The sequence below is a fragment of the Monomorium pharaonis genome, chromosome 3, assembly GCF_013373865.1.
Source record: "Monomorium pharaonis isolate MP-MQ-018 chromosome 3, ASM1337386v2, whole genome shotgun sequence".
Classification (NCBI taxonomy): Eukaryota; Metazoa; Arthropoda; class Insecta; order Hymenoptera; family Formicidae; genus Monomorium; species Monomorium pharaonis.
Genome location: NC_050469.1, coordinates 16,871,351 through 16,883,117, shown reverse-complemented (window position 1 = coordinate 16,883,117; position 11,767 = coordinate 16,871,351). Strand labels below are relative to the sequence as shown.

Below are 11,767 nucleotides of genomic sequence, written 5' to 3'. Positions count from 1 at the left end.
AAATTATTGTTCGTATATATAATATTCTATTTGTTAATTAGTATTTATGCAAAAAGGTGATTGTTAATTAATATTTATGTTTGGAATAATAATCTAAAATTGATATTAATAATTATTTAATTGTTTAAACCATTTTATATATTATTTAGGCTTCTACAATGGTCTTATGAATATTCTACTGTTAATAATATTTCATGATAGTGATGCAATGATTTTACATTCACCTTCACAAGGGTACTCATGTACCATGACGGTTCTCAAGGTGAGAGACTTGTGTTTCAAGGCCTATAGTACTTATAAAGGTTTTCTGGCAGTCGTCCTTGACACTTTAAAAATTTATATCTCGTGAACGGTAAGAGATTAAGAGATGGGGTTTGGACCATCGTATAGAGGACCTCGAGGACTATGTTTGGCCGAATTTTGGTCCTCCCGAAAAATCGGGGTGGGGGTGAAAATTGAAGTTTTTAAAAGAACATCATTTACGGTCGAATCAGGTAAAACGGAGCGTTTTGGCAAGTTTTCGGTTTTTGGGTAAAAAATGTGAAATTTGTCCCAAAAAATAATTGTTTTTTCCAAATTTTTGGAAACATGATTTTTAGTATAAACAAAGTCTGCGACGTTTCTTGGAATGAATTTGGCAACTCTACCTCTTATGGTTCTCGAGATATTGGCAAAAGTTTTCGGGAATTCTTGGAATTACAGCAGCATTTCCAGGAATTCATGATGGCTGTGTATGGCGGGTTTATCATTCGGTAGGCGCTTGTAACAAATGGTAAGTATACCATTGTCGGTAATTAGGGAATGGTTATTGATGGTAAGCGCAGGTAAGTTATCGACAGTTGGCCCTCTATTGGCAAAGTATACAAGTTAATGGTAAATTTTTAATAGTAGAGTTATCCCGTTAGTCGGTAACTTATAAGATTTTAGTATTTTAGTTTAATTTAAAGAATTTTATAATAAAATAAACGATTATTGATGCAATTCCTTTACAATATTAAATTTAGGTGTCGACCATAAGGTGTATGATTAATTTAATTGAATAATTCGATATTCAATGTAGATTTGGTAATTAACTATTATCATTATGATTTCGAACGATTGTAACCTTAAAGAATATAACATTTTATATGGTCTTAATGATTAATATAGATGAAATAGTCGTTCAAAAGTTATGAACGTTAGAGAATATAATAATATAAGTATTAACTGGTTAATATAGAGATAGTATATGATTATTAAAATAATAATAAAATGTAAGAATATATAATGTGAATAATAATATGAATAATAAGTGAATTAGGTAATTAACTGAATAATTAAAATAATTGGATAAGAATATAATATAGTGTAATAAATGAATAGTAATATATAATTGATTAAAATATAATTGAATATATGAATAGATATACGAATAAAGGATATTCATAAAGCAAATAATTAATAAAAATTAAAAATTTACACGGGACGTGACACCTCCCCCTTATTTTAGAACGAATCCCGATGATTTAGAAGGGATTTGTTCAAGATCGTCGAAACGATCTCTTAAAGTTTTGTAAAGGTAGGCGTTAAAGTTATCTGATGAGGACGTTACCGGATTATTTTCGCTGGCTTCTTCCTGGATTGTGCTCATTCGGTCGTCCTTCTGATGAGAACAAACTGGCCTGTTTGTGTCGGATAAATTTTCCTCGTTGATTACGTATATCTGGGCATCCTTCAAGCGGGAGAATGCTGGAGAGGCCGTCGGCAACGGAGGTGGTTGCGGCGGCTGCTGTGGTCGTTGTTCGATTTCCTTATCGGGCTTCCGCGTCGGTCCGCGGCTCAAGTGAAGTAGCAGATGAGTGATAGAGCTCCACAGGGCTCCAAGTAAATGTAGACTACACCCATATACTGAATGAAGGGCGTATCCATGAAGGAGTGTGTCGATCACGACTTTGATGACACGTATAATAATAAAAATGCCCATTATTCCGGCTGTTGCTGAGCCGAAATTTACAAAGCCCTTCCATAGGCGAGAAGCAGTGTTGTCAGCTATTTTGTTAAGGGCTTCTTCGTCCAGGAGATTATAGACAGATACGGCATTTGATCCAATATCATGTCCAGTGATGCGTCTAGCGATTTCGTGAAGTAGTGCAGGTTTCTCAGCGGGAAACATAATATGATCTCTTAGCCTTTCAATTTCCTTATCGGCATATAATCCGGAGACGGCTAGAGGTGCTGGTTTGGCGTAGTTCCAAGTTAATTTAGTAAGAGGTTTAAGTTGTTCGGGCGGTAATTGCAAGACCTGGGGTTTCGGCGTGAATTGCAGCCAGGTTTGCTCGATTCTAAATAATGTCGGTAGTTCGTTGCTGCATTCTCGTTTGTTCCCTACCCTAGAAATTATTCTTGATCTAGGCGTCAGGAAAAACGATCCATTTCGTACGGTTATCGGTAATTCAGAGTAGCATTCAGTTGTTTCTCTCAGTGTGACTTCCACTGGGATACATTTTACAATGTGGACAGACTCTCCGGTGTTGACTGCCATATAGCCGGGTCCTTTCATGAGTCTGTATGCAAATTCGTCAGGTTGTAAAGCAGCGAAAGATAGAGCGTTTGTGATTACCTGTCTTTCGAGCTCACATTTTTGCGTCATTACGTTATGGTATAGAGATGTCATCTGGCTACGTACGTGTTTTTCAACGTACACAAATTTAGAGTTTAGATATGCAAAGATGTCGAGGTTGTGTATCGGAATGGAGGTACGGCTAGCGAAGGTAGCTCCGTTTTTAATTTCCATTATAAATAATTTTGGATGCTCCGTGCGTAGTAAATTATAACCGCACAGAGGTTGCTCTCCTCGGCTGGTTAGAGCGAAGGTAACGTCTTGTGTCGTGAGGCTGTAGACTGGCGATTCAGAACTGTCGCTTTCAGTAGTTTTATTTGCAGGTCCTTCGTAGAGGACATCATATTGATTAAATCCACAGGCGGGAGTCGGTATCGGCTTCCAATATGAATATCCGTCATCCGTGTCGAGACAAAAGCTATCAGCAAGTGTGCAGGTTGTTCCAGAGCGTAATTTTATTTTTCCAGATTCGAGATGAACGGGATTCATAGATGATTTAATGGTTATTTTGGCGCTGGCTTGAACTATGACGTCAGGCCATGATCCATAAGGGTCGGAATATTGTGCTGTACCCTTACAGTATCCGTTATTTTCAATTCTTCCTCCAAGGGTGAAGCTGCGGTAAGTCGTTTGATTGGCTTTGATTCCTGTGAGGAGAACTCCTGGTCCCATTGATATGGTTCCGTCGTTGAACATTCTCATGCATGTGGTATATCCTGTTTCGTGGATATATTCGGCTTGGCCGTTGTGGACTGCGGAGATGTGAGAGTTCATTCCACAATAAAAGACTGTTCGCGAAATTTCCACTTTGCACTGGAAAACTTCAGCTTGATTGTAATTAGATAATTGTAGAAGTTGAATAGAGACTTCCGTGGTATTAGGCCTTTTGTATTGCAAGTCGCACTCGCCTACGTCGAGCGATGATATAGCGGTGATATTGAGGTGTCGTCCGCCGCAATCGAAACCGATTAAAGCGTGAACGTTAATTACGAAAGTCAAAACTATTATAAATGACTTCATTTTTATTAATGATCCTTTATGCGTATATGTATTTATAGTAATAAAATTAAATGTAATATAAAGGTATAAAGTAGTATATTGTAACGTATATATGCGTGTAATTGTAGGAATATTGCAAAATAAATGTTTATATTACGATTGAAAATAAAGCGTGATATTTCATGAGATATTATACCACAATTGTAGGCCTATAACTTGTAACTAAAATATATGTAAGAAGGAGAACAAGAATAACCTTATATCTATGTTAATAAAATAGTATTGAATATAATTATAGTAATAGAGATTTATGTACGGCAGAGAACGGATATGTAAATACGCTTATCAGAGTATCGAGTACAATAATATAAGATTGTGAATCGCAAGATATGTGTATATTGTGTAGTAGGTTATAAGTATAAATGCTAGTAATCTAATAAATAAAATAAAATAAAACGCAAGGTAAATTAGTTTGACTTGCGTAGGATATGTAGTATTAATAATATATAAGATTAGTAAATTGTTAAGTAATATTGTTAAGTAAATATTATTATTTATAGTAGCAAATAATGTTAATAGCGGTGGGATAAAATGATAAATAAAAATTTAAGCAAAGTAAAATTAAAGTTAATAGTATTAGATTGTAATGATATATGTTCCCTATGTTTATTCGTGTGACAACGCCGATATTGAATGCACTTAATAAAATTAAAGAATTATTTTTTTTATTTTATTTTTTTTGCGTAACTCCTTTTTCCTTGTATGGATAATTTATGATTATTATTCGTAAAATGTGTATGTAAGTATACGGGAGGCGAAAATAAAGCTAAATATGGTTAATATAGTTTAAAACTCATAATCTTTAAAAGTAATATTTAATATGGTTAATATTATTATGTTATATTTATTGCGGTGGGATATATATATTATAGTGGGATATATTATGTAGTTAGCATTGCATCATATTGTAAAGCGGTGGGATATAAATATATATATATGTTTATTTCTTATTTTATTATGTATATATATTTTTATTATTTTGTATGGTCAGATCAATCAATGAGACTCTTTCAAATGGCGGTGGGATTTATATATTTTTTTATAAGTGTATTTTCGTTTCCCCTTTCTTAATTGTGAGATATGCTTATATAAATTTTAGCGGTGGGATTTTATTTTTATTTCTTAACATCAAGCAGTAGTGATAAAGCTAGTAGAATTATTAACTGCGGTGGAATTATGTGTACTTTGTAGCAATAAGGCGAAATGAATCAAATCGTTAAATCGATATGAGAAGTCTATCGGCGGCATAGACAGCTCCGGTGCCTTATTCGCGTAGCGCGATATTGATTGATCGATGACGTGTAATTTATTGATTAGTAGCGAAATAAGCTAATCGGTTATTGTTTTAGCGGTGGGATTATGTTTTTATTGTCAGCGGTGGGATTAGTGGTAACTACAACTAATAAAAATTATTATACTGCAGTGGGATTAATAGTTTGTATAAATTGCGCTTGTGGTATAAGATTACATATTGCAAGGTATATAGTAAACTAATTGTAACTGTGTATCGGAATAAACAAACGATATATGTGTATATAATAAAAAGAAACGAGGCAACTGTGCGTATCCTGTGGTAACGATTATGATTGGTCATATAAAGCGTCGATTTTTACCTAATTAATTATAAAATAAAATGTATGTATATACGTATGTGCGTACTAGGTATAATTGAATGCAAGTAATATATTGTATGTAATATTATATGATTATATGTATTCTATAAAACGTTACGAGATAATATTAATAAGAATAAAACTAATATTTAATATGATATAAGTATTACATGTTTGTTTTTTTTTTTTTATTATTATTTTTTTTATGCGGTGGGATTTAGTGTAGATAAAATGCGATTAATATAATATGTTAGAATGGTTATTGGATATGATTAGTATAATACTTCTATTTTGTTTTCATGCGATCTTATTATTAATTATTAATATTTAAAGTATAAATAGATTTGCGTAAATCGGTTATGTGGACAATTAATTATAAGCATTATTTGTTATTTTCTTTATTTTGTGTTTTTTTTGTGCGGCGGGATCTATAATGTATCATTAAGTTTTATGATTTTAAATAAGCAAATGGGTTATTAGTATTTTGATTATGTGGATTAAATGTTAGATTGAATAAGTGTTAATTATGTTCGATCGAGCTTAGTGTTTCCGGTGAGACAGTAAGTTCGATATTCACTTGATTTTCCGCTGCTCGAAGAATCAAGCGCATGGTATTTGCATGCCCGTTAATAAAAGGAACCTCGTGAAATCACGTAGGTTGTTTCATTCATATGATCTATTATCTGTTCACTTATATCGATTTCATGTAGGTATTGCCATAGTCGATCGGTACATGTAAAACAATTTCTAATTGGTTTAATTTTCGTAACTGATTTTAAGCATTGACAATTTACTTCGTGGTATGTTAAAGAGTTTAAGGCAAAATGTGATGCTTCGAATTCATATTGGGCTCGAATTATAAGAGTTCTAATTTGTTTAAAACATTTAAGACATAGGCAAAAATTAGTTACTTTTTCGCGGTAGCCTGTGTTTTGTACACAGTACCAAAATGGTGATTTATCGACTGGTTTTATAGGAGTGGTTAAATGTCAGGCCGGAAGACCTGGCCGACGGTGCCAAAGCATCTGTGAACAGAAATAATGATTAGGCGCTCATCCTGGATCCAAATGTGCTACCTTCAATTTGTTGATATGCACAACGCGTGGTCTTTTGCCAATTAGAATTTTTACGTTGCAGGGTGGGAGATTTTCAATTACTTTGTAAGGTCCTACATATTGATCAGAGAATTTTCCTTTACTTGGTTCTTTCAATAGAAATACTTCTGTGTCTTCCTCAAAATGTCGAGGATTTATGTGTCTGTCATAGTATCGTTTGCTTCTTTCTTTAGCAGAAATTAAATTTTGTCTAGCCTCTTCACGTGTTTCGTGTAATCTATTCGCGAGATCTGTGATATATTCGTGATACGTATTTTCGTTATTGGACTCTAAAGGAGGGTGGCTAGAGGGTAAACGAGCTAGTTTGCCGAATATAAGTTCGTATGGCGAAAATTTTGTACGTTCGTGTACACTAGTATTATAAGAAAACAAAGCCATGTTAATATAGTCGTCCCAGTTATCTTCCTTGTCAATTTGCGTTTTAAGATATTCGGTTAGTACGTGATGCGATCGTTCTAAAGAACCGTTCGACTGAGGATAATAGGCGGTTGTTTTAAAATGTTGAATATTGAATTTCTTAGTCAAAGATCGCATAAGGGAAGATAGAAAATTTGCTCCTTGATCTGTGAGTATGGCTTTCGGGGCACCGTAAATGCATATGAAATTCTTTGCAAATGCGTCAGCGATAGATACCGACGTGGCGTCATTTAATGGTACGGCTACGGTATATTTTGTTAATAAATCTTGCATTGTTAGAATGTATTGATTTCCTTTTATGGTGATTGGTAATGGTCCCATTATATCAAGCGAAACTTTATCGAAAGCTGTTCCGGGAGTGTCTGTAATTATCATGGGCTCTTTAGTTTTAATTCTAGTTAGCTTCTTAATTTGACATTGCTTACATTTTCGAATTAAATCTGAAATATCCTTTTTCATAGAGCTCCAAAAATAATGTGGTCTTAACCGATTATAGGTTTTCGTTACACCTTTGTGACCACCGTGCGAGGACGCGTGATTTTCTAAGATCAATGCTTCACGTTCGTGAGGCTCAGGATTTCGGATTAAATTTTCACAAATAGTAATTTGACAGTTAGTTCCTGTTAAATAAATTTTGAATTGCTTAAGGACGTAAGACCATGGAATGTCGTCAAAAGATTCGGTTTTACTAACGCTTATTGATTTGAGCTCTAATTCAGTTATTACGTCTACTAATGATTGAAAACAATTTTTTAAAGTTTGTGGCTCTAATAGTGTACGATTATTAAATTTTATAGGGAGTGAAATTACAGTGTTTCCCTTTATGGTTCTTACATTAGCTCTTTCGTAAGTTAAGTTTTCGTAGTTCGGTAGTAAGTTAGCTTCTGAATATTGTTTCGCGCCGTTATCAAAAGGAGTACCGTTTAGGTATATGAATATAACATGGTTATCTTTTCGGCTAAGTAAGTTTTCACGAGTTTTATCGATTGTTGGTTCTTGGAGTGCGAGAGGAAGAAGCGGAATTTGTTCATGAGGGGTTGATATAGGAGTAAGTAATTCGTCGTAATATTCTTCGTCGTCATCTGTATCACTTTTGGTATAGTCGGAGATTTCCTCTAAATTTTCGTGATTAGAATTTTGTGATGCATTCATGTCTACGTAATCGTCGTGAGTTTCTATTGAAATGCGATTTTCGTTATTAGTATTTGGCGGTGGGGTCTGCGGTGTGGTTCGGTTTTTATTACTAGAAAAGAATAAGGATTCATCAGAAGAATCGTCTTGATCCGCGTTTATTAATGGGAAAACATGATTCTCAGGTGGGTTTCGCGATAGGGCATCTGCGTTATTATTTAAAGTTCCTTTTTTATATTTAATTTCAAAATCGTATTCGGATAATTTGTTGCGCCACTTCCATAAGCGGGAAGACGGATCTTTAATCGAGTTTAGCCAAACGAGAGGTTTATGGTCGGTAATAATTGTAAAACGTTTTCCGTACAAGTATGGTCTGAAATGATTAACACAGTATACTATAACTAGACATTCTTTTTCAATTGTAGAGTAGTTCTTTTCTGCAGCATTTAGAATTCGCGAAGTATAGGAAATGGGTAAGTCTTGTCCGACGGGACCTTGACTTAAAACTCCTCGGATAGCATATCCGGATGCATCGGTCGTGAGAATAAAAGGCTTAGTGAAATCGGGGTATTGGAGTATTGGATTAGAGCACAATGCTAATTTAAGAGTGTTGAATGAGTCTATTTGTTTTACTTGCCACGAAAAGGTGCTGTTTTTCTTTAATAAGTTTGTGAGAGGTTTTGCGGTTTTAGAAAAATTTGGAATAAAGCGTCTGTAGTAGCCAGCAAGGCCTAAAAATTGTTTAATGTTCTTAGGAGTTTTGGGAGTAGGGAAATTCATTATTGAGTTGATTTTTCCGGGATCCGGCCTTACGCCGTTCGATCCAATTATGTGTCCAAGATAGGCTACTTCGTGTCGTAAGAATTCGCATTTATCTGGCTGGAGTTTCAAATTCGCGTTTCTTAAACGTTGCATTAAGCGGGTGAATTTAATTTCGTGTTCTCGTAAAGATTTTGCGTAGATAACGATATCGTCCATATAAACGAAGAGTTCGTTCCCCTGTAAGCCAGAGAGAACGTTGTCCATTAAGCGCTGGAAAGTTGCGGGAGCGTTTTTTAATCCGAATGGCATTCTCTTGAATTGGTAATGACCGTATGGGGTCGAAAAAGCAGTTTTAGGGGCATCTTTGGATGCCATAGGTATCTGATGAAAACCGGAAGCTAAATCTAGCACGGAAAAGTATTTTGCTGATCCCAATTGATCTAATATGTCAGTAATATTTGGGAGAGGATAGGCATCGCCTATTGTTTTTTCGTTTAAGTTCCGATAGTCGATGACTAGTCGCCATCGTTTATTTCCTTGAGAATCAGGTTTCTTGGGGACGATCCATAATGGAGAATTGTAAGGAGAAGTGGAATGTTCTATGGAATCGTTTATTAATAAATCGTTAATTTGCTTACTTATTTCTTCTTTATGTACGGGAGGAAATCTGTATTGTTTTGTATGAACTGGTATATCGTCAGTGGTTGGAATGAAGTGTTCAGCAGCGTTTGTGGCTTCGAGGCTATCACCAGGGAGATGAAATCTATCTTCGTTTTCATTGATTAGCGTTTTAATATTTTCTATTTCTTCTGGATTTAGATGATCGAGTCTGAGTAGATTAAGAATTGTTGAGGTACGATTGTTTTCGAGCGAGTGAGTACATTTGGGATGACATTCAGTCGTATAATGAAAGTATACAGGATTATCGTATGCAGGAACCTCAGGACGTCCTCGGACTCCTTTGGTATGTGGGTTTGAACGAGTCTCTGAATTAGCAGTAGTAGAATTAATAGAATTAGCGGAATTAGTAACATTGGCAAGAATTACTGAATGCCCTCGGGTTTCAGTAACATGCTGAAGAACAGAGCTGACACCAAGACTAACATCGGCCTCGTTAGAAGATCTTCGGACTCCTCCGATGTTATCTATACTCTTATTATAAGTCACCGGGCTCAATGACGGGGCTACCGTGTGCCCTCGGGTCTCGGTAGCATGAAGGGAAAGAAGATTGTCATCAAGATTAACGTTGATTTTAGGAGACTTCCGGTATCTCACAGCGTTATCTTTTTTATCTCCATTAAGGTTCAGGGGGGTTTCAAGATTAAGTGGAACTGTCGCATGCCCTCGGGTTTTGACAGTGTGTAAAGAATTATTTTCATCACCCAGACTAACATTGGCTTCAAGCGGTTCGATGCCGCTTCCAATGTTATCTATATTATTTTTTAAATGTGTGAGACTCTCAGGATTTAGTAAATGATTTGGTAAATGAGGGGGAAAGGCAGCTTGTTCAACAGAGGTTGCCGTGTCAAAATCTTGTAGTTCGACGGAAGGGATTCGTACCTTTTGTTCGCTGTCTGATGTATTAAAGATCGGTAAGTAAGCTTTTCCTTTGGAATTTGTGACGATAGCATCTCCCAGGTAAATTTTATCGGCAATTGCGTATAGAGGTAAGTATCCAACTTGTTTTTCTACGTTAATAATGTTAACATGAAATGGGGTAACTGATCTAGCTTTAAGAATAATGATTTCGGAGTTAGCGAAAGGAATTTTTATATCTTGGTAGCTTAGAGATTTAGTTTGATAATTAATATTGACAGAGTTTTTCTGGAAGAAAGGGTTTCCTAATATTCCATCGTGTGGAAGACCAACAAGGTCGGGAATTACTTGAAATTTGGTTGGCTGGTTGAGTAATAAAATCTCAACGGATCCTATCGAAGAAATTATTTCAGAGGATATGCCTTTGAATGTAACGATGTCATCTATATTAATAGTAATGTGGTCTTGTAGGAACCGTGATTTTATTAAGTTAAATGCAGATCCAGAATCAAGCATAAAATTGCATTGATTTACTAGATCTGGGGACGAAATGTCGACAGAGGGTAACGCGTGAACGTCTTTTGTTACGTTCAAGTTGTAGAAACTGTGGCTTGCGGGATTTGGATTGTGGCTGCGGAAGTCTGTTGAGATGTTGTCGGACGCGCTATTGCGGAGTCGTTCCGACGGGCGTCTGACATCGGAACGCCCGGGAAGTTTCCCGAATTATTTTGTTGTGGCTTTTGTTGCAAGATAACTGGCTGTTGAGTCTGATTCTGGCTTTCTAGTGCCTTACGGTAGGCGAATTTACGACACTCACTCATGAAGTGACCGGGTGTCTTACAATATTTGCATATTTTACCGGTGGGATAGTTGGGACCGGGCTGTCCAGGGACAAGCGGTCGAATAAATGGTTGCGCGGTGTTACGATGTAAAGTTATATTCTGATTTTGTAAATTTGGTACCAAACGAGGTTGTGGAGCGCGATTAGGGAAATCAGCACGCGGAGGATACGGAGGGTTAATTTGTTTACGAGCCTTCTCTACCTTGAGGGTTTTCGAAAGTTGGATTGCCGTGACAATGGATTCTTCAAGAGAGAAACATCTTTCTAATTTAACGCGTACTAGAAGGTCTGGGGGTAGGCCGTTAATAAAATTTGTTTTGACTATATGTTCGATTTCTGCTTTCTTATCTTCCGTTATATTTCCGTATCGATCAGATTCTCCGTCAGTAATTGCGGAACGTAATTCCTGGACGCGAGCGACGTAATCAAAAATATCTTCGTTATGTTTCATGTAGATATTTGCGAGTTCTCCGCGGTATTGGTCAACAGATTTGTTCGGGCCGAAAAATTCTTTTAGTCTTCGCGTCAGATCGCGCACGCTACGAAGATCTGCGCCTTCGATGGCTGAGTAAGCGTGACCCTGTAGTTTATTAGTAATTAATTGCATCAAATAAAATTCATGGTATTCCGGAATGAGGTCTAAAGCACGTTCGCAAATTTTGCTGAATTGAAATACGGACATATTACGTCCGTC

At 36.0% G+C, this 11,767-nt stretch overlaps 1 protein-coding gene across 1 annotated transcript; it reads right to left on the bottom strand.

Moving 5' to 3' along the window:
- Positions 1–4,331: 4,331 nt before the first annotated feature.
- On the bottom strand, positions 4,332–10,779 carry LOC118644842. Its single transcript, XM_036284495.1, has one exon. The coding sequence runs from the start codon at positions 10,746–10,748 to the stop codon at positions 6,324–6,326; it is 4,425 nt and encodes a 1,474-aa protein (XP_036140388.1). The 5' UTR covers positions 10,749–10,779; the 3' UTR covers positions 4,332–6,323.
- Positions 10,780–11,767: the final 988 nt, after the last annotated feature.